The sequence below is a fragment of the Lampetra planeri genome, chromosome 32, assembly GCF_965212315.1.
Source record: "Lampetra planeri chromosome 32, kcLamPlan1.2.h2, whole genome shotgun sequence".
Lineage (NCBI taxonomy): Eukaryota > Metazoa > Chordata > Hyperoartia > Petromyzontiformes > Petromyzontidae > Lampetra > Lampetra planeri.
This window is the reverse complement of record NC_136138.1, coordinates 3,645,111-3,670,934: the sequence shown is the minus strand read 5'-3', so window position 1 is coordinate 3,670,934 and position 25,824 is coordinate 3,645,111. Positions and strand designations below refer to the sequence as shown.

The window sequence follows — 25,824 nt, the reverse complement described above, 5'->3', positions numbered from 1 at the left end:
AGGGAGGTGTTCCTGCTCCCGTGATGAGTCCGGGAGACCGCGAAGGATCGCGCTCACGCTGCGGTCACCGTCTCTCCCCCCCACACCCCGCCCCCCGCCCCTCGCCCCTCCAACTCTGTCGCGTCGTCTCAGAACTCGGGGGAGCTGGGTGGGGGTCTCCACGGCCTCAAGCTCAAGTCCGTGCACGTGGGGGGGCTGCTCGGCGCGGCGGGGGGCGACAGCGTCCAGCATGGCTTCCGGGGCTGCATGCAGGTGAGCGTCACCGCCAGCGCTTCCTTGCGTCCGTCTGGCTCGCGGGGTTCAGCCGGCTGGCTGCAGGGGCTTGTGCCTGACCCGTGTGAGTGGTGCCGGGGTCCCTGCCCCCCTGACCCCCCCCATCCGCCCCGCCCCCCCCATCCCCCCCGCCCCCCCCGCCCCCCCCCCCCGTGTGTTTGTAGTCTCGAAGGCCCCTCGCCTCCCTCGCCAGGGTCGCGTCCCCGGAGACGGGGGCTCGTAACGACGCAGGCCGATCGGCGATGCGGCCAAGTTGATCACGCCTTTCGCCGCCTGTTGCACGTTTTTTTGTGGTTCGAATCCAGCGGCTGCCCTGGTTAACACTGCGGTGGCGTGGGCATTGACTGGAAAAGTGCTACTCCTGTAACGCACCGTCTGCTTCACGCACAGTAGACGTTGAAGATCCCGTGACGCCATTCGGAGAAGAGTAGGCCATTGTGTGCTGGCGTGACGGTCCACATTTGCTACGTTTGACAAATTGGGAGACACGCAGCTGCAATCATTGCACATCCTACGCAAAAAAACCTAGCAGGACCCTCCTGAATAGGAGGGTCCTGCTAGGTTTTGTGTAAACGAGCGGACAAGCGCAACCAGCAGGGACGTGGGTTAGGGGTGAAGGGTTAAAGGGTTGAGGGTGAGCGCGGGTGCCGTGTGCCCCCCACCCTCCCGCCCGCAGGGTGTGCGCATGGGCGACACGCTGTTCGGCACGGTGCTGCCGAGCCTGGCGGAGCCGCAGGGGGCGGCGGTGGGCGCCACCTCGGCCGTGCGCCGGGTGAGGGTGGAGAGCGGCTGCTCGCTGCCCGACCCCTGCGACTCGAGCCCCTGCCCCCCCAACAGCTACTGCAACGACGACTGGGACAGCTTCTCCTGCGTGTGCGAGCCGGGTGAGCAACAGCCACCCACCCGGTCACTCGCCCGGTCGTTCGGTCGACATCGTGCGCTCGTAACCGCTCGCTCGCGAAACAATGAACATGCTCGGTCCAACGCTGCACGCGCACGCCTCGCCAATATCTACACACGCGCACACCAACACACACACCTTTCTGAAGAGATGCCGCGACTCTAAGACCTGTTCTTCACCTGAGGACGGCTGCTTGCGTTGTTGGCGAAACGTCGTGAGAATTGTATTTTATTATGTTTATTTTTATTATTTTATTATTTCCCTTTTACGTGACTTTACCGAAAGAACCAAGAAGACACACACCAACACTTGCACGCACACGCGCTCGTCGCCCCCGCCCCGTGCTGCACGCTCACACTCGCACCCTCTTCGCCCCGTGCCGCGTGCGCAGGCTACTACGGGCAGTCGTGCACGGACGCGTGCAGCCTCAACCCGTGTGAGAACCAGTCGAGCTGTCGGCGCAAGCCCAGCTCGTCACACGGCTACACCTGCGAGTGCGGGGATGGCTTCTTCGGGCAGTACTGCGAGTCCAGGTGAGCGAGCGAGGGTTCAGGTGTGAGTCACCGAGCGCAGTACAGGTGAGTGAGAGGGTCGCTGAGTAGAGGCGTGTGTGAGTGTGGGGAGCGGTGGGGCAGTGGTCCTCCCCATGTGAACTTGGCCACAAATGAGTCCCTGGGGAGACAGGCATCTGGGTGTGGTGCTGGCTACCCTCCCCCGTGTGCCATGCCAGCCTTCATAGTGGCTCCCTAACAGCACTTGCCTTAATAGTCTATTAAGGCTATACGGGGGATCTTTGTCTTTGTGGGTTAAGGGTGTGTGTGTGTGCAGGGCACAGGGTGTTTGTGTGGGTATAGGCTGTGTGTTTGTGTGCATGTGGGTGCTGCGTCCAGGCTGTGTGTGTGGGTACAGACTGTGTGTGTGTGTGTGGGTACAGACTGTGTGTGTGTGTGTGGGCTACAGGCTGTGTGCATAACTGTAAGCATGTGCGGGTTCCGTGCCCATCTTGTGTCTGCGTGGGCACACGTGGCGTGCGTCCGTTCCTGCGCCGCACGCGCGGCTACGCGCCGCTGTCTCCCGTTACCCACAACCCTGCTCGTCCGGCACCGCCAAACGGGAGACGAATCTTTGTCACTTGGCTGCTGCCGTCGGCAAACTCGGGGACGCCACCCCGCGTCGCACCTCCACCAGCGGGAGCGCGGCGTGCTCCGCGGCTCGCGGGCGCTGCGGGGGGTCTCCGCCGCTGCTCTTTTTGGCTTGCGGTCGCCACCCCTCCCTCCCTCCCCGCGCACTCGAAGCGAGATTCGTCGGCCTCCGTGCGGAAGCACGAGGTGCTGCGAGCGGACCGCGCGCGCGTTGCTTCGTTGGCAGCGGGATTACACGCAAATTGAGCGTGAATCAGCACAGAAAGGTCGCGCGCCCCCCCCCCCCCCGCGCGCACGGCTCCTCTCCTTCGGCTCGCGCAGCCCGGCTCGCCGCGAGGAATGCCGTCTCGCTGGGCGGCGGCCGTTGCGGCGGAGGACAATGCGTGCGTGCGGGGGGCGGCCGAGCGTGGCCGGGAGAGGGCCACACCACGCTGGCACGGTCACGGCTCGCCGGCCCCACGGCACGCTCGCTCCCTCGCTCCCTTGCCCGCCCGCCCCCTTCGCTCGTTACGCGCCCGTTTATTACTCGCTCGCCACCCGGCGCTTGTGTCTGTGTGAGCGAGCGCCTGAGAGTGCGGTGGGAGTGTTCGTGTGTTTTCACGCGTGCGTGCGTGCGCGTGTCTGGAGCGGTTTTGTAGCGGTAAGTGCAATGCGATACGAACCTGGTGACCCGAGTTCGATTCCTGCAAACAACAAATCGTAACTGGTTCTGGGCTTCCCCTAGGTCGACTCAGCTTTAGATGAATGGTGCAGTGGTTAAGCACATTGTTGGCCACTCACCCCCTCGTGTGTCATACTTCATAGGTGCTCATGAATAGCACTTGCCATGACAGTCTATACAGGCTATATGGGGGGTGTTTGTCTTTGTGTGTGCGCGTGTTCCTGGCGCATTGAGGAGGGAGATGCTCCAGTAGCTAATATCAATCAGTTGTTACAAGCGGCGGATGACAGGACGGGTTCTGCAGGATTTAAAGGATGCCCTGGTGGGGGTCCCCCTTTTGAAGAAGCAGGTAGTTGTGATGATGTCATGCAGACAATCGCCACCCTCCCCCGGCAGTTCGCTTGGGAGGTCAGCCCTGCCCGGCGCTTTACCTGCTCTCAGGCTCCGGATCGTTCTTCGCACTGCAGCAGATGGCACGTCAGCGACTCCCTCGCTGTGTGTGCATGCGACCACATGTACATGTGTGTGGAGAGTAATATTGCAGTAGTTATTGCACTGCGCTACGAACCCGACGACCCGAGTTCAATTCCCGCTCGCAGCCACCATCGGCAACAAATGTTTGGACCGGTTCTGCGTCTCCCCGAGATAGACTCGGCCTTCGGTTTGGACCTGGTGCAGTGTGCAAACATCAGCACTGGGGAGAGAAGGGCAGCCGGGCGTGGTGCTAAACACCCCGCCCCACGTGTGCTGTGCAGGCCTTAATGGGTGCTCGCCAACAGCACTTGCCCCAACAGTCTGTAATGGCTGCACGAGGGATCTTTGTTTATCGTGCATACGAGTGGTGTGTGTGTGTGAGGAGTCCGGGAGTGTATGTCGTGTTTGTTGTGTACATTGTGGGGGTGCTCGCTCGCTCCATCCTCTGCCTGCGCTGCACACTGTGTCTGTGAAACACAGCAGCGCCTTCCTTTGTCAGATTCCTGCGCTGTAAGAACCATGGCGCCAACACCAAGTGCTTTGAGTTGATGATTAAAATATCGCTGGGACGAGACGGTGCGGGGGTGAACCCGGCACGGAGAGTGACCTCCACGTATCGCGGCGAAGTGGCCGGGTGGTGTCACATTCCTCGCGCGTCCGTTTCTGCGCGCGCACGGGCCCCGTACACGCGTATGTGCATGCATCCCGCTCTGCATGTGTACATCTGTGGCGCTTGCCCACGTCATGATAACGTCACCGCGGCCGTTGTTGTTGCTGTTGTGCGCCCGTCCTTGCGTCCGTGTGTCCATGCGTCTGCGACTATCTGGCGGTGGCTGTGCCGCGGGATCGCCGTGACTCGGGCCGTGTGTCCACCCCCCCCTCCACACCCCTCCGCTGCTGCTCCCCCAGGGCCGACCAGCCGTGCCCCAAGGGCTGGTGGGGAAATAAAATCTGCGGGCCGTGCAACTGCGACTCGAGTCGCGGCTTCGACTCGGACTGCAACAAGAGCACGGGGCAGTGCAGCTGCATGGTGAGCGGCGGTGACGCGCGGGCGCAGTCGCGAGCACGCTGGGTACTGGCGCTGCCAATTCCTGCGGCAGCGCGGTCGTTTGAGAAGCACGGCCACCGTCGCCGTGCTTCGCAAGCATCGCCCGCAGTTCTTTCTCGGCAGGGGGCGGCGATTGCGACGTTAGAATAAACACCTCCTCATTCGAGGCCCACACATCGCACCTCCTCCTGGCTTTGAGGTTTGTCCTCCTCGAAGACGCTGGTGGTGGAACCATCAACCGCACCAGAACATCATCACCAGGCCGATGCTTCACCACATCTCCTTCACGAATGAAAAATTCAAGACAAAGCCACAGTGGTCCGATTATGGCCATGCAACAGAAACTATGGACCACGTGGTAAACCACTGTAGTCGAGGAGGAATAGCAAAACTACACAAACTCTATAACCGAAGCCCTCTCGTCTTGGCGAGCAGATCTCGACATTGGCATCGAGCTCCCGAACATACTGCTGCTATCACGCGCGAGAATAGAATAGGCTTGCCATGTGTATTCCCAATTCGTACACCTTTGCAGAAGCGATATTCCATCTCTTTATGCAGCGCCTTATCCCAAGGTGCTTTACAGCAATTATACCATTGTAAATGAGACGATAACGGTTGAGCTGAAGCGTGGGTTTTTTTCAGAGTGGTAGTGTAGTTATGTTCACGTGAATAATAAACATTGAGTAAATTGCGTTGTCATTTAAAAATGTGGCAAATTTGTACCGTGATGCCGGCGAAAGATGTCACTGGCTCTTTAACATCCACAAGGGCGGGGAAGGGCTATTGCCCGCTGCCCTAGAGTCCCCCAAAAAATTGCTATGTTGTTGATATTCACCAGAGAGCATGCAATGAGTGGTATGTTTTACTATTCGTGCTGAGCCCTGTGTAACCAGCTTGGAATTTCACAACCCCCTCCCCCACCCTGGGAAGTTTCCAGATCCGCCTGTAGGTGCTACCAATCTGGGCGGGTACTGGCACTGCTACCACCTCTCCCCCCAGCTCCCCCTGCCTACCTGGCTGCCTTTTAAATTCCTTCCTTCATTTAAGATCTCCCCTTTTTCGCGCGTGGATTATTAACCGCGCGCGAGTTACCGCTGTATTTCTGCGTTACCTGCTGCCAGTGTTGCTTGAGTGGTGCGTGACTTGAATGTAGTGTTCCTCCAACGTGTTCGCTGATTTCTTTTCTGCTGTAACTTCCCCCGTGGGTCATTCTTGTAAAACAGCTCACGACTAAATGTTTCATCTAAGCTGAACTAAAATATTTATTTACCAGGAAAAATCCCTTTTTCAGAGGTGTATATCACCATACGTGGGACTTTATAGAAGCAGCCAATAAACTAAATACACGTTTCTAAATGTGGAGGACCTGGAGAAAAATCCACGTGACAGCCACGGGGAGAGAACAAATATACAACAGGCATTGTCAGGGTTCAGGCTCGAACCCACGGCCTGCTGCGTAACGGGCGAGAGGGAAACAACGTCTCCTCGCCACCGCCAATTCAATCTAAATCGCTCGATCTCCCGGCAGGCAAACCACTACCGCCCCAACGGCAGCGAGAGCTGCTTCCCGTGCAAGTGCTACGTGACGGGGGCGCTGTCGCGCACGTGCGACGGGGAGACGGGGCAGTGCCCGTGCAAGCCAGGGGTCGTCGGGCAGCAGTGCGACCTTTGCGACAACCCCTTCGCGGAGGTCGCCGCGTCCGGATGCGAGGGTACGCACGCACAAACCGTCGGCATCATCGCAGCAGAATCATGAGAGCGGACCGGGAAGACAAGAGCCCTCGCTCGGCCTTATCTAGACCACTCGTTTAGCAGAACTGAACGTGTTGCCGGGTGGTCGTCCCGAGAACGGCTGGCAGCAGCTGCTGCGAAACAAAGACGAAGCCGTAGCAGTCGACCGGGTTCGTCCTCATTAGGACTCATCGCTGCAGCGCAGTCGGCAAATGCTGCTGCCGTATGCCTCCAATAAAATGGGCACACACTCAGTTCTTTGGAGCCGGTGGTCTGGATAAAGGCTGAGAGAATTTTGCACGCACGAATGCGTACACCCGCGCTATTAAGGAATGTGCTCATACAAACACTTACATACACTAACACACATGCACGCACGTACATACCCACTGCATTTACGCACACATGACACACGTGCATATGCTGACACGTGCGCACTCCGTCACACACAGCTGTAGCCAGCCATATGCGCGTACCTACACATGCACACGCAGCTGTTTTCACGCACCTGTGCCCACGGGCCCGTCCTCAGTGTTATATCGGATCGCTCACGAGATTTCGTCCGTGCATCGTTCTGGATGTGTATTAGCAGTGCTCTTTGGGCCACCATTGTAACAGAGCTTTTTAGCTCAATTGGGGCCTTGGCTGATATAAACCAATTGACCACTTCCCCCCCCCCCCCACTTCTCCCTGCCGCCCCCCCCCCGCCCCCCACCTCCCCGTGTAGTTTACTACGATGGGTGCCCAAGGGCCATGGCTGCGGACATCTGGTGGCCACGCACCAAGTTCGGGCTCCCGGCGGCCGTGCCCTGCCCCAAGGACTCCTTCGGTAACCTCACTCTCACACAAACACAGGCAAAGGTCCCCCCTATAGCCTTTGCAAGGCTGTGGGGGGGGCGGGGCAAGTGCTGTTAGCGAGGCACGCTATAACGACCAACACGGCGCACAACGAAAGGGTGGTGTGGTTAGCGACCACGCCTGACCGCCTTTGTCTCCCGAGTGACGATGTTTTACACACAACCTAGCAGAGGCCCAAGATCGGTTCTAATATTTGTAACCGATGTTGGCTGTCAGTAGGACTTGAACTTGGGTCACCTGTTTGTAGTGCAGTGTGCTAATCAGGGCGCCACTGCTCCCCACAGACACACACATGAATTCATGCATGCGCAGACACACTGTACAAAGACCCCCCCCCTATAGCCTGAACAGAATGTTGGGGCAAGCTCTTTTAGCGAGCACTTATGCAGGCCGGCACGGCACACGAAGGGGTGGTTGGCCAACACCACACCAGGCCACCTTTGTCTCCCTCGTGGCGATGTTTACATATCGCACCAGCTACACATTTTTTAGGCTGAGTCGTCCTTGGGGTGACCCAAGACAGGTTCAGATAATTGTCACTACTGTTGACTGTAAACAGGAATTGGAGCTCGGGTAGCTGGGTTCGTAGCGCAGTGCGCTAGCCACTACACGACCGCTCCCCACACACACGTCCACACTCGCTCACATGCGGAGATCCACACTCGCGGACCCACACACCTGAGCCTGTTTAACACGTAGGCTTTCGCGACCAATATCATCCACAATAGAGGTCAACACAGGTGACACCCGAGCCTCCCCTCTACTCCTACACACAGACGGAGGGGGACACCGTGCCCACACCTCCCTTCCGCAGCCAGTGCCCCAGCATCGCACCCTCCCCCGTTGTAACCTCCCCCCCCCCCCGTTTTTCTTGCTGCCTCTGCTGTCAGACAAGAGGCCGATAGGTGAGTGTCTCCTCCTCCTCACGACGCTCATCCGTGTCTCTGTGTCCCCACGTCTCTGTGTCCCCGTGTATGTGTGTGCTTAAGTCCCGACATCCCCATGTCCTCATGTCACTGTGTCTCCGTGTCCTCATGTCCTTGTGTCTCCGTGTCCTCATCTCTGTGGCTACAGCCTGGGTCGAGGCTAGAGGCAGGGGCAGGGCAGAGGTGAGAGTTTGGGTCACGGTCAGGGTTTTATGTCCTTTGCTTAAACCTAGAAGCCAGTGCCGTCTCGTCTTCCAAACCCCCGAACGTAACAGGCTCTCGCTGCATGGATCGTTGTCATCATCTCGATTCGGCTGATTTAGTGAAGCCGCTGTGAACACTGTCCACGTGAAAACACGAATGGTTAATTCCCCACAGCATTGCAAATCGTACCCCACACCTCGCGGAAGGAGTTGATGACGCCGCTTTCACCATTTAATTCATGACGGTTGTGTTAAAGCAATTCCTCTGATATCTCATGACCCCAGCGCGGCGACAATGCAACTCCAACCCAAGCCCCGCTCACGCCCTCCGACGGGCCGCCTCACCTCGCGACCCTTGCTCGTGTGACCTTTCAACTCTTGCCCGTAGCACCTTGCCCGGCGACCCGTGACCCTCCCACCTTGTTCCCCGCGACCTATGCCCCCGTGACCTCTGTCCCTGTGACCCCTGAACCCCCGCGGGTCGTTGACGGGCTGCGCATGTTCCGCAGGCACGGCGGTGCGACACTGCGACGACGACAAGGGCTGGCTGCCGCCGAACCTCTACAACTGCACGTCCGTCACCTACACCGCCCTCAAGGAGACGGTGAGTGAGCGGGGAGCGCGACCCTGACCTCGACCTGACCCTGACCTCGTTGCTCTGCTCCCAGACACTGTGGGTGGAGTCCCGTAAATGATTCCCAAACGACTGCAGAGTTTCACTCTGCTCTTCGACTGAGCTCACGGGATCCCCTCTCTCGATTCCTTCCTCTGTTTCCCTTGAGTGGGTGAGTGGGTCAACCTCATGCCACCGCTGGTCGATTTCACGCGTGTCCCCGCGTGCGTGTGCGTGCACGTAGCTGGAGCGACTGGAGCGGAACGAGACGCGCATGATCCCCGAGCTGTCGCGCCGGCTCGCGCACCAGCTGCACAACGCCACGCGCCACACGGCGCGCCCCTTCGGCAGCGACGTGCGAGTCGCGTACCAGCTGGCGGCGCGCGTCCTCACCTTCGAGAGCGACCAGAATGGCTTCAACCTCTCCGCCACGCAGGACACGCTCTTCACTGAGGTGAGGGGGAGGTGCCACCAGGTGACCCTGGGTGACCCTGCCAATGTCTGCCCTGGGTCGGCATGGCCTATTCACCCCTCGTGACGATGTCTCACAAACCGCACATTGCCAGGTAACTGGCTGGTTGACTGACTGGATACATGACGAGCTAGCTGACTTGTTAGCTAACTGAGCAGATGAGCCACTCACTTTCTCTCATGACTCGATAACTGACCAACTTGTTGGCTCGATAACTCATTGGATGGTCAACTAGTGTGCTGAATGGCTAACTTCTCAACTGGCTAACCACCGATCTATTTAGCTGACCGACAGGCTGACAAATTTACCGATTGCCACAAGTCAGACTATTTGACCAAGCGACTGACTAGCTGACCCAGCTAACTGGATAGCCGGCTAACCAATTGACTGGCTGACCAACAGACTGCCCGCCTGAAAATGTCCTGTCTGACCCAACTGACTGACCATTCGACCAGCTGACTAATTACCTGGCTGACCGGCAAACTGGTTTGCCGCCTAAACAACCGACCGACCGACCACGTGATCAGCCAACCGACGAGCCAGCTGATGGGTGGACTGACCGGCGAGCTGATTGGCCGATGACGCGTGCTTCCCGCCAGAACATGGTCCACACGGGCAGTGCACTGCTGGAGCCACGGCACCGCGAGCTCTGGGAGCAGCTGCAGCGGGCGGAGGGCGGCACGGCGCGCCTGCTGCGCCTCTACGAGGAGTACGCGCAGGCGCTGGCGCGCAACATGATGACCATCTACCTCAAACCCTTCGCCATCGTCACGCCCAACCTCGGTACGCCGATCGCCGCTGCCCCCCCCCCGCCCCCATCGTCGTCTGCTCCCTTCCAGCCTTCGCGGAGGCCCACACTTGTTTACCCAGAAAAGCCTCACCGAGTCTCAGGGCTCTCTCTCATGAGGGTCCTGCCGAGTTTACACCGTTAGAGGGTGGCGACGTTGCCGTGTGCGGTCCCGATCGAGTCATTTGAAGGTAATTCTTTGGCTCAACATTGTTTGCCCAATACCGGTTACACTGTGTGGTTCATGATGACCTTGGTGACTGAATGACCGAATTGCTGATGATCATGATAAACTAAAACTGAACTTTTTTATTTTACTAGGCAAGACCCACTGAGCTATACAGCTCTTTTTCAGAAGCAACCTGGCCACAAATGATAGCTCAATTAAGTGGCTTATCATGTGGAAAATTACAGCAGCCAAACACTGATGAGCCAGTGCCAAGCTCCACCACGCCGGTTCTGCTGGGAAGCTGCGTGGGCTCCGTGCGCCCATCTGCCCGAGGAAGCACTACTGATGAGGACATCGCTGTCAAATCCCAGTCGCCTCGCCCGTTACGATTTCACTTTCTGCAGAACCCCGTCCGCCGACCCACGTGGCCACCTGATGCTGCCCCTCCCTGCCCCGCCCCCCCACCCCCACACCGTCCCCATGCCTCCCCACCGCCATGCGGCGGCCTTGCTTTCCTCATTGGCGGTCGCCCTGTTGCCCCCCTGGCAGTGCTGAGCGTGGAACGGGTGGACAAGCACAACTTCACGGGCGACAAGTTCCCGCGCTACCACGCGGCGTTCTTCCGCGGACACACGCCCTGGGACACGCAGACACGCGCCCTGGTCCCCGAGTCCATCTTCCTCCCGCCCGTCAAACGTACGCAACGCACGCACGTGCGCGCTCGCGGACAAACCGGCACGCGTGCAAACACAATAATCACGCGGGCGTGTTCGAGACGTGCGTTAGACGCGCGTGCGTTAGTCGCATGAGCGTTGACCGCCTGTCGTTGCTCGCGCAGCCTCGGAGCGGCTCGGCTCGCAGCGCGGGGGCGGCGCCAACCGCAAGACGGCGGGCGCGGCGCCACGGCCCTCCCCGACGCCCGGCCCGGATGACGAGGTCGACGCGACGGCTCCACCCGGGGCTCCCGCCGCCGACGGCGCAGGCGGCGCCGCGGCGGCCGCGTCGCCGGCAGAGGTGGCGCGCCGGCGCCGGCACCAGCAGGAAGATGCGCCGCACGCCGTGCTCGCCACGCTCGTCTTCCGCTCGCTGGGGGAACTGCTGCCTCAGCACTACGACTCGGACCGGCGCAGCTTGCGGTGAGCGGAGAGACGGCACACGCGTGATGGGGGGGGGGGGGCGGTGGGTTGCGGGCGACTCGGTGTTGATGGGACGGTAGCGGGCGACTACGTGGCTGGGACAGGAGCGGACGACGGCTTGACGTAATGGGAAGACGGCGGACAATTCGGTGTCCATGGGACGACGGGGCACGATCGGGTGCGGGGGCGATGGCTGGGCGATCCCTCGGTGTGCGGGCGAGCGTAACCTCGCGGCGTCGCCCCCCCCTCCCCACTCCCCCCGGCGCAGGCTGCCCAAGCGACCGGTGATCAACGCGCCGGTGCTGAGCGTGACGGTGTTCAGCGAGACGGAGCTGAGCCGCCACTCGCTCGAGCCGCCGGTGCTGCTCGAGTTCCGACTGCAGGAGACGCACAACCGCAGCAAGCCCATCTGTGTGTTCTGGAACCACTCCATCCCGTACGTACACGTACACACGCACACCCACGTGCAGACACACGGGTACATGTACACGCACACACGCATACCCACGTACAGACACACGGGTACATGTACACGCACACACAAGCACAACCGCAGCAAGCCCATCTGTGTGTTCTGGAACCACTCCATCCCGTACGTACACGCACACACCCACGTGCAGACACACGGGTACATGTACACGCACACACAAGCACAACTGCAGCGAGCCCATCTGCCTGTTCTGGAATTACTCCATCTCTCATATGTATTCGCAGCGACACAAAGATCCCCTGTATAGCCTGCAACAGACTGTTGGGGCAAGTGCTGTTAGCGAGCACCTCTGAATGTCGGCATGGCACACGAGGGGCTGGGTGGCCAGCACCACCGCCCTTCCCTCTCCCCGGAACCGGTTCACATAATCGTCACCTGTGTTGCCCATGAGCAGGAATTAAACTCGGGTCGCCGGGTTCGTAGAGAGGTGTCTTAGACGCTACGCTACCGCTCCCCTCACAGACACACACTCAAAACAACAGCCGCCGTTCATCACGAAACGGCGGTGACGTCACCACGGCGCTTGTGCACTTCGAGGCACACGCTCACACGTGCATGTACGCACTCGCACACGTGCACACACGCATGCACACTGATCGGTGTGTCTTGCCGTACGTGTTCGCGGGCCTCTCGTCGGTCAACTCAGCCTTAAACGAGTACCCGGTGCGGCGCGTATTCATCGGCATCGACAAAGGAGGCAGGGAGCGAGGCTTTGCCGCCCCCACCCGCTCGTCGTGCGTGCCGTGCCAGCCTTGGTACGTGTTCGCTGACAGCACTTGCCCCAGCAGTCTGTTGAGGCTACAGCGGGAGGCCTTTGTCTGTGTGGTGCAGGGTGAGCGGCGAGGGCGGGTGGTCGGCGCGGGGCTGCGAGCTGCACAGCAGGAACAGCACCCACATCACCTGCCGCTGCAACCACATGTCCAGCTACGCCCTGCTCATGGACATGTCCAACAGAGAGGTTGGTCACGCCACAACCCCAGCCACGTATCACAACCACAACCACGCGCAAGAACAACAACCTTCACCGCGCACTCCTGCACCGGCGAGCACAACGTTTAAGCGCTACGGTCGACCACAACCGCAACCACAGTGTCAACCGTAATCTTCACACAGCCGCAATCGCAACAAATACAGTAGCGTCCATCGTGCACAACCACAGTCTCTACCGCAAACGCAATCACGAACCTCCTCTGCACAAACGCAACCGCAACTATAGGCAACCGCGGTTACACACGGCCACTACGCATCCACAACTTCACACAACCACAGCCCGGACCACAATTTTTCCACTCTGCGCAATCACCAACGACAGACACGCACGCAACCACTGCACAAGCACCATCTGCATCAAAGGCAAAGATCCCCCCGTGTAGCCTTGACAGACTGTAGGGGCAAGTGCTGTTAGCGAGCAGCACCTATGAAGGTCGGCACGGCACACGAGGGAGTGGGTGGCCAGCGTCACGCCCGACCGCCTTTGTCTCCCCAGTGGCGATGTTTTCACACCGCACCACGTACTGAATTACCTGCATCGTGCACACACACACACACAACCTCCACCAAACAACAACAACAACAAACGATAGTGCATACAAATCACACGCCTAACCCCGAGCTCCACCCCGTCTCTCCCCTCCCCGCCACCGTGCACCCGCCGTGGACGCAGCTGGAGAACGAGTGGATGCTGACGGTGGTGACGTACGCGGCGGTGAGCGTGTCGCTGCTCTTCCTGCTCGTCGCCTTCCTCGTGCTGCTCTGCCTGCGCTCGCTCCGCTCCAACCGCTGCACCATCCACAAGAACCTCATCGTCGCCATCTTCTTCTCCGAGCTCATCTTCCTCATCGGCATCAACCAGACCGAGAACCAGGTCGGCCCCGGGGGACGGAGAGCGCGGGGGGGGGTCGTAGGGTGTGAGGTTCGGGGGCCGAGGGTCGAGAGGGCACGGAGTTAGAGGGGGGCGTGGGGTCCACGCGAAACTAACGGGCAGTTCACTGTGTGTCATGTGATTTGAATAAAGATGGCCAATTACTTTGGGTTCTGTCATTCAGTTAGAAGTCACAGGTGTGACTTAAATTACTTAGGGATAGGCGGGAGGGGGGGATTCTTTGTATTTTGAGTATATGAGGATAAATGTGTGAGTGTAGATTTGTGAGTGTAGAATTATGAGGGTAGATGCACGTGTAAATGTATGCATGTACAGTACGTACGTGCGTGTAGCTTTGTGCTTGTGTGCTGTGGCCCCCCTCGCCCCCCTCGCCCCCCCCCCCTCCCCCGTAACTCTCGTGTGTCCGTGCCCCCGTGTGTCCGCGCGCGCGTGCAGTTTGCGTGCACGGTGATCGCCATCCTGCTGCACTACTTCTTCATGTGCACGTTTGCGTGGATGTTTGTCGAGGGCCTGCACGTCTACCGCATGCTCACCGAGATGCGCAACATCAACCACGGCCACATGCGCTTCTACTACTCCACGGGCTGGGGCGTCCCCGCCGTCATCACCGGTACCGCTCGCCGCCACCACCGCCTCGCTTCGTTCGCTGCCGCCGTCTCGCACGCACGCGGGCGGCTGTGTCTACCCATGCACCGCACTCCTCTAACCGCGTCGTGTCCTCTCCCTCCCTCCCTCTCCCTCCCTCTCCCCATATCCCCCCTCTCCCTCCCTCTGTGTCTCCCTCCCTCTCTTCGTGTCCCCCCCTCTCCCTCCCTCCGTGTCCCCCTTCTCCCTCCCTCCCTCCCTCCCTCCCTCCCTCCCTCCCTCTCTCTCCCTCCCTCTCTGCCCGTGTCCCCCCTCTCCCTCCCTCTCTCCGTGTCCCCCCTCTCCCTCCCTCCCTCTCCCCGTGTCCCCCCTCTCCCTGCTTCCCTCTCCCCATGTCCCCCCTCTCCCTCCCTCCCTCTCCCCGTGTCCCCCCTCTCCCTGCTTCCCTCTCCCCATGTCCCCCCTCTCCCTCCCTCCCTCTCCCCGTGTCCCCCCTCTCCCTGCTTCCCTCTCCCCCTGTGGCCCTCCGCTCCCTCCCCCTCCCCCTATCTTACTTATATTTCTCCGTGTTCTGTCCTTCCCTCTCTCCATGCAACCCGTCTCCATGTTTCCTCTCCCGCTCTCTCCCCGTCCCTCATCCTCTCCCCATCTCCCTGTATCCCTCCCTCTGCACGTGTCCCCCCGTCTCCCCGTGTTTTCTCCCTCCCCCTCTGTCCCGTTCCTCTCCCTGCGGGCCCCAGGCCTGGCTGTGGGCCTGGACCCCGAGGGCTACGGGAACCCCGACTTCTGCTGGCTGTCCGTGCACGACACCCTCATCTGGAGCTTCGCTGGGCCCGTCTGCTTCGTCGCGCTGGTACCACTCACCATCAGCCTCACCCTCACCCTCACCTTCGTCGTCATCGCCATCGTCGCCAGCCTCACCCTCACCTTCGTCGTCATCGCCATCGTCGCCAGCCTCACCCTCACCTTCGTCGTCATCGCCATCGTCGCCAGCCTCACCCTCATCCTCACCTTCGTCGTCATCACCATCGTCGCCAGCCTCACCCTCACCGCCTCCTTTGTCGTCATCACCATCGTCGCCAGCCTCACCCTCACCCTCACCTTCGTCGTCATCGCCATCGTCGCCAGCCTCACCCTCACCCTCACCTTCGTCGTCATCACCATCGTCGCCAGCCTCACCCTCACCCTCACCTTCGTCGTCATCGCCATCGTCGCCAGCCTCACCCTCACCCTCACCTTCGTCGTCATCACCATCGTCGCCAGCCTCACCCTCACCCTCACCTTCGTCGTCATCACCATCGTCGCCAGCCTCACCCTCACCCTGTCTCTGTCTGCAGATGAACATCATCATCTTCATCATGGCCGCCCGCGAGTCGTGTGCAGCCTCTAGGCGAGGCCTCAAGAACCCCTACACTATGTAAGTCTCACTTACACACTCTGCGTGTACACCACGCCTCGTGTGTACACACACCCTGCGTGTACACACACCCTGCGTGTACACACACCGCTACTCCGCGTGTACACACACCGCCACTCCGCGTGTACACAACGCCCTGTGTACACACACCGCCACTCCGCGTGTACACACACCGCCACTCCGCGTGTACACACACCGCCACTCCGCGTGTACACACACCCTGCGTGTACACACACACCGCCACTCCGCATGTACACACACCCTGCGTGTACACACACCCTGCGTGTACACACACCCTACGTGCACACACACTCCGCGTGTACACACACCGCCACTCCGCGTGTACACACACCCTGCGTGTACACACACCCTTCGTGTACACACACCCTGCGTGTACACACACCGCCACTCCGCGTGTACACACACCCTGCGTGTACACACACCCTGCGTGTACACACACCCTGCGTGTACACACACCGCCACTCCGCGTGTACACACACCGCCACTCCGCGTGTACACACACCCTGTGTGTACACACACACCGCCACTCCGCATGTACACACACCCTGCGTGTACACACACCCTGCGTGTACACACACCCTACGTGCACACACACTCCGCGTGTACACACACACCGCCACTCCGCGTGTACACAACTCCCCGCGTGCCGCCCACAGGGCCGACCTGCGCACGGCCTTCCTGCTGCTGCTGCTCGTCAGCACGACGTGGCTGCTCGGGCTGCTCGCCGTCAACAACCACCTCATCATCTTCCACTACCTCTTCGCCATCTTCAACAGCCTGCAGGTGAGGCGGCCGGGGGGTGGGTGAGGTGAGGTGGGGGGGGGACGGGCGTTTGGGTCAAATAAACGAGATCGAAAGCCGAGCGTGAGTGAGGTGGAGGTGGGTGAGGGTGGCGGGTGAGGGGGAGGTGGGTGAGGGGGAGGTGGGTGAGGGTGGCGGGTGAGGGGGAGGTGGGTGAGGTGGGAGGGTGGTGTGTAAGGTCTGTGAGGGTGGCAGGTGACTTTGAGGTGGGTGAGAGGATGAGGGGAGGGTGAGGAGGGTGAGGGGCTCTTGTGTTCTGTGGTGATGACACCTGCATCTGCCTTTCTCTCTGCCCCTCTCTGCCTCTCTCTGCCTGCGTCTCTGTGCATCTCCAGGGTTTCTTCATTCTGCTGTTCCACTGCATCCTGGACCCCGAGGTGCGCGAGGCGTGGCGCTTCTCCTGCTTCGGCAAGAAGCGCCAGGGAGACGACACGGGCATCACCACCAAGACCTCGCTGCTCTCGGTGCGCGCGGGGTCACGGGGGGACACACGGGGTCACATGGGGTCACACGGAGCTGTGTGAGGTCACACGGAGCAGCTGTACTGCTGTGGCTGTGATGGTTGTAGGGTGCTGATGGAGGCAGTGCGCTGATCTTGATGGTGTTGTTGGCCATGATGTTGGTGGTGGTGATGATGACAGTGTTGATGATGATGGTGGTGATGGTGGTGTTGATGTTAATGATGATGGTGGTGATGGTGGTGGTGACTTGCCGACGACTATTACCAGCGGTGTCAAGATCGGCCTCTATGGAGGAGGCTCGTGAAAAGACGCTACTGGACAGTTGGAGGCATTCGCCCTCCAGCAACAACGGAGGGCAGAAGAGTGACACTCACAATAGTGAGCGGAGCGCCGGGCGGCTAAAATGCAGCAAGTTGGCACAGTAGGGGGCACAGCTGGTGCATCTACCAGTCATCTCAGGCAGCCAACCCATGGCACCTGAGTCTGTCCCGAGACCTCCTGTCAGCGAGCTTTCGACACTTCACGTGGCCTCGAAGTGCACCTGGCCTGGCACAGGCGCCGTGGTCACCGTCACTTAGTGGCGAATGGCGGGCGTTGCTATTGGTGGTGGTGGTGGCGATGTTAACGTTTACGGCGTGGGACTGCAGCGCTCGCTCGCCTACAACAACGCGTCGGCGTACGAGGACGGCACTCCGCACCGCATCAACATCGGCACCTCCACCGTGTCCTCCGTCAGCACCGGGCGCTCCGCCAAGAGCTTTACCAGCCACAGGTGGGCAGCGCAGACACACGGGGGGTGGGGGGGTCTCTTCTGCTCCCCCTCGCCCACCGGCCAACCCACCCACCCCCCGCCCGACCGTCGCCAGCACTCGCGCACCTGCGTTATAGCGACGACCCAAGTGGGATCACACACGGCGGTCACCGCCCCCAACGGGCAGACGAATGCCCACATTGTGGCATGCAGGGACAACTGGCACGGGGGGGGGGGGGGGGGGTGCCCCTTGCACTGTGGTGAGACGAGATGTTAGGGAAGGCGCTCCCGAGTTGCCGAGGCGTTAAGCGAGCGTCGCTGCTCTCGTGCGAAGCTAATTGTGATGAAGAATACGAATAATTATCCCCGCGTTGAAATGAGCACCGTAATTATAGTTGAAGACGAGAAGGCGTTGAGTTGATTGGCACGTCCATGACGCATGCAAGTCGTGGCGGTGCAAAGGTTCTAATCTTTTTAAATTATCTGGTCATGAAAGCCTGTGCGCTAATTAATAACGATTACAAAGATAATGCTTAACGATGATGCGTGGGTAACGCCCCACCCCCACCCCGCCCTTCCCCCCCACCTGGCCCCCCCTCCCTGTGACGACGCTGCAGGGACGATCTGAAGCACAGCGCGCCGGGGGCCCAGGCCGGCGCCACGGAGTTTGACTCGTCGCTGTTCCACAACCTCAAGGGCGACCAGGACGGTGAGGAGAGGTCACATCGTTGGGTGGGGGGGGGGTCACGGGCAGGACCCCATTTTACAAGTGTGGGGGGTTAGGTGATGTGTTGATGGTGAGGGGGGTGACGGGGTTGAGGTGACGTGACTCTACGAATGTTCCGCTGAGTGTAGCTGTGTGGAGGATCTGTAGCTGACACGGGGGGGCTGAGTGTTGCTGTGTAGAGGAGCTGTAGCTGAGGGGACACGGGGGGGCTGAGTGTTGCTGTGTGGAGTAGCTGTAGCTGAGGGACACGGGGGGGCTGAGTGTAGCTGTGTGGAGGCGCTGTAGCCCAGGGGACGGGACACGAGGAGACTGTGTCCTGTGATGAACGTGCAGAGCCGGACTCGGACTCGGACAGCGAGCTGTCGCTGGACGAGGAGCACAGCATCTCACTGGCGTCGACGCACTCGTCGGACAGTGAGGAGGAGGAGGAGGAGGACGGCAGGGGCTACGGCGGCGAGCGCGCCTGGGACACGACGCCGGCGCCGGCGCACAACAGCAGCAAGGGCAACGGGGAGAAGCTTGTGCACAGCACGCCCAAGGGTGAGAGCGGGGCGCGGGCCACGGGAGGGCGAGCGAGTCGATGACTGAGAGACAGAGCGAGTGAGAAAGGGAATGAGCGGGTGGGTGGGTGAGTGAGAGAGCGAATGGGTGAACGGGCGAGTGCGAGCGGGTGGATGCACGCTCAACGGAGAGGGGAGGGCGGGAGGATCGACCACGGAGTGGCACGGAGGCAAGTTGGCCTCCCTCGAGCATGCAAACAGCGAAGTCCTTTCCTTTGCGAACATACCGCGGCACTCGCCCTCATCGGTCGTGGAGCACTGCAGTCGAGTAACAGGCCGGGCCGCACGAAGCCCTGCGTCGCTGTGGGGGAGGGGAGGATGACTGGTTATACGGCGAGCGACGCTGCTGCTGCTGGTAGCGAGAGGGTTTACACGCGCGCGCGTGTGTGTGTGCGTGTGTGTGTGCGTGTGTGTGCGTGTGTGCGTGTGCGTGTGCGTGTGTGTGCGTGTGCGTGTGCGTGTGCGCGTGTGCGCGTGTGCGTGCGTGTGCGTGTGCGTGTGTGCGTGCGTGTGCGTGTGCGTGTGCGTGTGTGTGTGTGTGTGCGTGCGTGTGCGTGTGTGTGTGTGCGCGTGTGTGCGTGCGTGTGCGTGCGTGTGCGTGTGTGTGTGTGCGTGTGTGCGTGTGTGTGCGTGTGTGCGTGTGTGTGCGTGTGTGTGTGCGTGTGTGCGTGCGTGTGCGTGCGTGTGTGTGTGCGTGTGTGCGCGTGTGTGCGTGCGTGTGCGTGTGCGTGTGCAGTGGAGTACGAGCTGGGCCGCGTGAAGCCGTACTGGCCGGGCGAGTTCGTGACAACGGCGAGTGAGAGCGAGGGACCCGCGGGCGGAGGAGGCACGGGCGAGCGTCTCCGCATCGAGACCAAGGTGGTGTGGGGGGGGGGGTACAGCTGCACTGCCTATGGCAAGCGCCAGTGGTGGCGTTCAAGTGGTGGTGGTGTTGTTGCGACGGTCTTTCCGCTTTGTTGAAGTGATCGCGTTGCTGATGAAGTTGCCGCGTTGTTGCTTGACGAGGTTGCTGCGACCGTAATGTATCCATGTTGTAACCACGTTATTCATAATATTATTCTGCTTGTTTACCCGGGAAACCCTCACCGAGTCTCATGGCTCCTTTTCAGGGGAATCCTGTATGGGGCGATGACTGCCGCTGTTTTCCCAATTCAGTGATTTGCGGAGTAATTTTACAGGTTTGGAAAATTTCGAACCGTCACGCCGGCACACAATGGCCTTCTCTTGCGAATGACATTGCGTACTTTACAGTTAATATGCACCAGAGTATTAACCAGGGCAGCCGCTGGAATCGAACCATGAACCTCTGTAACAAGTGGCAAGCGTGCGACCGCGAGGCCACATCATGTTGCCAAGTTGATGTTCTTGTTGACTTTCATGTTTTTATCGCGACTCAAGCGTGAGCCCGGTACAACGCGCCGGTGTTCAATAGGAAATGGACAAAACAACAAGGGGACATTCCTGATTGGTGCGTCAAGAACATTTTTTATGAAGGGTCAAATTGGGCCCGCTGCCCCAACCAAGTGGGGACCCTGCGTCGGAGGGGGGGGGGGCAGCGAGGGGGGAGAAGAAAAGGGGGGGGAGAGATAAGCAGCATACTAAGGGGAGAGCAGGGATAGTGGGGTGCTGTTGTTGTTATCGCTGTTGTTGATGATGTTGGTATCATCTTCTTGGTTCTTTCGGTAAAGTCACGTAGAAGGGAAGTAATAAAATAATAAAAATAAAAATTATTACTTCCCTTCTACGTGACTTTACCGAAAGAACCAAGAAGATGAATCCCTGCAGTCACGAAAGCTTTAAATCGAAAGATGTTGGTATCGTTGATGTTGCTGTCATGATGTTGTGGTCGTTGTTGACGTTGTCGCTGTGACATTGTTGTTGACGCCGTTGTTGTTGCCGTGCACCAGGTGAACATCGAGCCGCACCCCGAGGGCTCGGTGCCGGATGGCCTCAAGCTCAATGGGGACGGCGTGGTGGGGGGGGCGCGCGACGCCGCACCCACGCCCGTTCCCGCGCAAACGGAGATCCGCAAAGGTGCGGTGCTCACGCACGCAACACACACGCAGCACACACGCAGCATGCGTGCACGCAGCACACACGCAAAACACGCAGCACACACGCAGCACACACGCAGCACACACGCAGCACACACGCAGCACGCACGCAACACGCAGCACACACGCAGCACGCATGCAGCACACACGCACCACACACGCACGCAGCACACACGCAGCACGCACGTACGCAGCACACATGCAGCACACACGCAGCACACACGCAGCACACACGCAACACGCATGCAGCACGCACGCAACATGCACGCAGCACACACGCAGCACACACGCAGCACGCTCCTCTCGCCCTCTCGGTACCCGTTCATGACCAACACCGGTGACAGGAATCTGAGCCGGTCTTGGGCCTCCGCAAGGTCACCTCATCCTTAATGAGTGCCCAGTGCAGTGTGTGAACATCAACACTCGGGAGAATAAGGCGGCTGGGCGAAGTGGAGGCCACCCACCCCCTCATGTGCCGAGCCGGCCATAGGTGCAACTCGCGAACAACACTTGCCCAACAGTATGTTGAGGCTATACGGGGGACCTTTGTCTTTGTAGGTCCTTGCACGTTTGTGTACGTGCACGAAAGTGTGCCGGGCGGCTAAAAACGCAGCAAGTTGGCGCAGTGAGCAGCACGGGCGGTTCATCTGCCAGTCATCTCAGTCAGCCCATGGCAACTGGGTCTGTTCTGTGGTCTCAAATTGTCCCGAGCTTGGCACAAACGCTGCTGTGAGATCACCACCTGTTATTATTGTGTGCGTGCGCATCTCTGCGTGTCTGTGTGCGCACGCGCGTGAACCTACGGGTACGCGTGTGCCGCACTGGGGAAACAAAGACGAGCGTGCATCATGCCGGGCGGCCTTTACAGGCGGTCTCCATTAGCGACGACCTGCGTCACACGGGGGGGGAGGGGTTTAATCGCCACCCGTTTGCGCAGGAATCCTGAAGAACCGTGTGCCGTACCCCACGCACCCCTCGGCGGAGCGACGCACCGAGGGCCTCAATGCCATCAACCGCATCCACACGGAGCTGGCCGGCTCTCGGCACGGCGGCGGGCGCACGCGGGCGCCCTCTGCGGGCTCCAGCGAGGGCAGCCGCACGGGCACCGGCTGCTCTTCCTCAAAGTTCTCGAGCCGGCAGTCGTCACGCGAACGTCTCAACGGCATCAACCGCATCCCCATGAGCGTCACCGGCGGCAGCGCTGGGAACGCCGCGGCAGCCACGGGCGCCGGGGCCGGCCACCCCAATGCCGGCCAGCCCGATGACTCTTCCGACTCGGAGTGAGTGTCTCTGAGTGAGTGAGACAGAGTCAGAGTGAGAGTCAGAGAGTGACAGAATGAGTGAATAACTCCTGAGTGCATGAGACAGAGTCAGAGTGAGAGTCAGAGAGTGACAGAATGAGTGAATAACTCCTGAGTGCATGAGACAGAGTCAGAGTGAGAGTCAGAGAGTGACAGAATGAGTGAATAACTCCTGAGTGCATGAGACAGAGTCAGAGTGAGAGTCAGAGAGTGACAGAATGAGTGAATAACTCCTGAGTGCATGACTCGGAGGGACTCAGGGATGGACAACTCGCAGTGAGCGAGCAATTTTGTGGAAGTGAACGAGCTAGTTGGTCGCAGTGACTCAGAATGTGTGATGTGGAGGGAGTGGGTCAGCCGGTGAGTGAGTGACTCGGTGAGTGTGTTGGTCAGTGATTCGGAGTGAGTGAGACAGCGAGTGTGACTCAACGGCTTGCAGTGTTGTGACCGGGTTTGCGCCACCGACCATAACGAACGGTGAAACGGGGATCTCCATGTCGGCACTCGGGAGAACACGAGGTCGCCGAGAGGGTGACCTCGGAGTGCGGGCATTTCCCCCGCGGATAAAAGGGAACGAATGAGGAATGGATGAACGAACCAGTGTAATTGATATTTTCTCTCCGTCACTTCGCTTCCTCGAGATTGGCTATAGATGTCCGGGGCAGCACACGATCCCCTGCCATGCGAACTCCCACCTCCCCCTTTGGTGCCACATGCGAACCTTGACCCCCCCCCCCCCCCCTGGTGTCGGCCAAAACATCTCACGCCGCACCGCCTACTGCTTGCGCTCGATGTCTCGCTCGGGCCGATTGATCACCTTTCGTTTGCGTGAAGTTAACCGATTCCACCGTCCCCTTCCTGTTGTCATCAACTCATTCCATTCCACAGATTTCTATTGCGTAAATATTTTCAGTGAGTGCGTTTTATTTTGTTTTTTGTCGTCGTTGTGCTCTGTTGTCCCATTTTTGTTTGCGCGAGCTCACCCTGCATGGTGTCGCCCGCTCCATTCCACCCCCACCCGCAGTGGCAGCAATGAGACCTCCATCTGAGCAGGCGCCCGGACCGTGGTGGCACCATCGCTTCCTGTGATGTCATTGCCTGCGCCGCCCACCCCCCCACCACTACCACGCGCGCCCTCCCCTGGCCTGGCGCGTGAGAGACGAGGTCAGAGGGAGCGGCGGCGGCGGCGTTCGTACCGCGCGCGCCGCCTCCCGCGCTCCTTCCGCTCGGCGGGGGATCACTCCTCCTGCCCCCCTCCCCCCCCCCCGATCTGCTAAGCCCCTGCGGCTCGTGGGGGGGGGGGGGGGGGCACCACGTGCCAAAGGAAAATGCCCGGCGCGGGGGCGAAAGGTGAGTTGGCGCCGCGTGGCCGAGACGTCATCACGTTGTGCCTGTGCACAGAGTGCCCGGGACCAGCTGCTCGGCGCGGGGGAAAGACGTCAGCTGACACGGCGCGGAGCCTGTGGACCTTCCACTGCCTAGCAATCGTCGCCTAAGCAGCGGACGCTGCCACCGCAGATGTGGCGGCGGTGGCGCCGCCGTGGAGGGCGGAGGCCTCGAGACGGCGCCGGTTCGCCCGCCTGCCCGCCTGCCCGCTCTCGCCGCCGAGAGGCCGGGTGGAGCAGCGCGGGAGCGCAAGTGTTTTGCCGCGGCGGCGGCGGCACAAGTGCAGCTCCCACCCCTCTCCTCCTCCGCAGCGATGGGAACTGCCAGGACAGACGCAGCCCTCGGAACAGGGTGCACTCTTCCGATTGGTTGATACATATCACATGACTACGGCGGACTGAACTGATGAGTCGCATCAGCAGGCATTCTGGGAAATCTTCCAACGCGTCGCCTTTTTTTCCAAACAGGGAGAACTGTTATATTTGTAGATACTTTCTATCATCGTTTCTAATGTCGTCGGCAGGCGAGGTCTCATTTGTACATTGGTTTATTTTGTACTGATTTTTATTAACTTGATTTCTGTCGTCGTCGTTGTTGAATAGCATGAGAATTTATTTCGGTTTTTTTTTCTAAAGTCTAATTTAAGCTGCACACGATGAGACTTGAATGTGGCTGTGGAAGTCAGCGTCTCCCCGCCCTCCCCCCCCCAACATCGTCTCCAGAGACAAGAGTACATCAGTCGGACACTGTTATAACCCCGACTGTCATTCCGATAGTTACCCCAGAGTAAGTCCGACACTGTTAACCCCAGAGTAAGTCCGACACTGTTAACCCCAGAGTAAGTCCGACACTGTTAAACCTAGAATCAGTCCAACACTGTTGAGGCTTGAGAGTCAGTCACTGTTAAAATTCACTCCGACTGCCACTAGTGCCCCCTCTCGCTGCAGGCAGTCGGTGTAGCGAAGCACTCTGCAACCCGCGCTCCATCGGAGGGGGGGCAGCGGCGCTCACGCTGCAGGTAACTCCCCCCCCCCCGCCCCACTAATTTCGCTTAGCTTGCGTTTTCCAGCAACGCCGCACACCCCCCGCACCGCCCCAGCTGTGCCGTAGCGGTTGCGCCCAGGGGAGGCACGAGGGCCCAGCGTTGGGCAACGCAGAGAAGCACTGGGAAGAAGCATGGGAGAGTGCGGGCAACCACCCCCCCCCCTCCCCAGACGACTCCTGGGAGTTTGTATATTTGGCTGTGCGCGAGGAATGCGCCGTAGAGTTCCCTCCCCTGGGACCATTCACATTCACATCTTCTGTGAGAATTTTTTGTTTTCATTTCTCCTGTTTCACGGAACGAATATTAAATGGATGTCAACATTTCCTGTCTGTAAGCTAGAGCCTGGTTTTTTTCACTGGATGTATTTATTGATGTGTAGGACGTAGCGAAGAGGTCTTTACGTGAACAGCAGCCTTTTCTACACTGCGTGTGTTGGGGCTCGGCACCCCCAGACACTGCCGCGGCGGCAGGCAGCGTGACGCGGCCGATTAATTCAAAAGGGAAGGTTTCTCACCGAAGGACGATGGCGTTTTCGCTTCCCCTGTTTTGACATCGACTTTTGTGGACTTTATTAAAAACAAAGTGAAAACTGCGCGTACGCGTGGTGGCCGCGCGTTTTGTCGACGAGGCGCACGCGAGGGGCGGGGTGGTGGGGGTTTGTGTGTGCAGCCTCACTCTGTCGGCCCACGTCTCTCACCCAACAGCTCGTCGCTTCCCCCTCAAGGCAAATATTTGTTCATATGGTTGTTTCGATTTAAAGCTTTCGTGACTGCAGGGATTCATCTTCTTGGTTCTTTCGGTAAAGTCACGTAGAAGGGAAATAATAAAATAATAAAATACAATTCTCACGACGTTTCGGCCACAATGCAAGCAGCCGTCCTCAGGTGAAGCGTCTTTCCGACAGACCTGTTCTTCACCTGAGGACGGCTGCTTGCGTTGTGGCCGA

General features: G+C 59.7%; 1 protein-coding gene across 2 annotated transcripts in view; it reads left to right on the top strand.

Annotated features, from left to right (window-relative positions):
• CELSR2 (cadherin EGF LAG seven-pass G-type receptor 2) overlaps window positions 1–25,470 on the top strand; it is a 126,388-nt gene extending 100,918 nt beyond the window's left edge. The window contains exons 12-37 of one of the 2 annotated variants that reach the window (XM_078609477.1): window positions 133–252; window positions 950–1,157; window positions 1,566–1,707; window positions 4,361–4,481; window positions 6,031–6,214; window positions 6,961–7,062; window positions 8,730–8,824; window positions 9,078–9,287; window positions 9,905–10,088; window positions 10,811–10,957; window positions 11,100–11,397; window positions 11,666–11,833; window positions 12,719–12,845; window positions 13,551–13,751; window positions 14,205–14,379; window positions 15,095–15,207; window positions 15,692–15,771; window positions 16,449–16,575; window positions 16,929–17,057; window positions 17,702–17,826; window positions 18,423–18,514; window positions 18,866–19,072; window positions 19,829–19,950; window positions 21,000–21,126; window positions 22,084–22,426; window positions 23,472–25,470. In XM_078609477.1, coding sequence (XP_078465603.1) covers window positions 133–252; window positions 950–1,157; window positions 1,566–1,707; window positions 4,361–4,481; window positions 6,031–6,214; window positions 6,961–7,062; window positions 8,730–8,824; window positions 9,078–9,287; window positions 9,905–10,088; window positions 10,811–10,957; window positions 11,100–11,397; window positions 11,666–11,833; window positions 12,719–12,845; window positions 13,551–13,751; window positions 14,205–14,379; window positions 15,095–15,207; window positions 15,692–15,771; window positions 16,449–16,575; window positions 16,929–17,057; window positions 17,702–17,826; window positions 18,423–18,514; window positions 18,866–19,072; window positions 19,829–19,950; window positions 21,000–21,126; window positions 22,084–22,426; window positions 23,472–23,496 — 3,972 coding nt within the window. In that variant the 3' untranslated portion in view covers window positions 23,497–25,470. Of the gene's footprint in view, window positions 1–132; window positions 253–949; window positions 1,158–1,565; window positions 1,708–4,360; window positions 4,482–6,030; window positions 6,215–6,960; window positions 7,063–8,729; window positions 8,825–9,077; window positions 9,288–9,904; window positions 10,089–10,810; window positions 10,958–11,099; window positions 11,398–11,665; window positions 11,834–12,718; window positions 12,846–13,550; window positions 13,752–14,204; window positions 14,380–15,094; window positions 15,208–15,691; window positions 15,772–16,448; window positions 16,576–16,928; window positions 17,058–17,701; window positions 17,827–18,422; window positions 18,515–18,865; window positions 19,073–19,828; window positions 19,951–20,999; window positions 21,127–22,083; window positions 22,441–23,471 lie in introns of both variants that reach the window. The other variant, XM_078609478.1, reaches the window with a different exon arrangement.
• The last annotated feature ends 354 nt before the right edge of the window (window positions 25,471–25,824 follow it).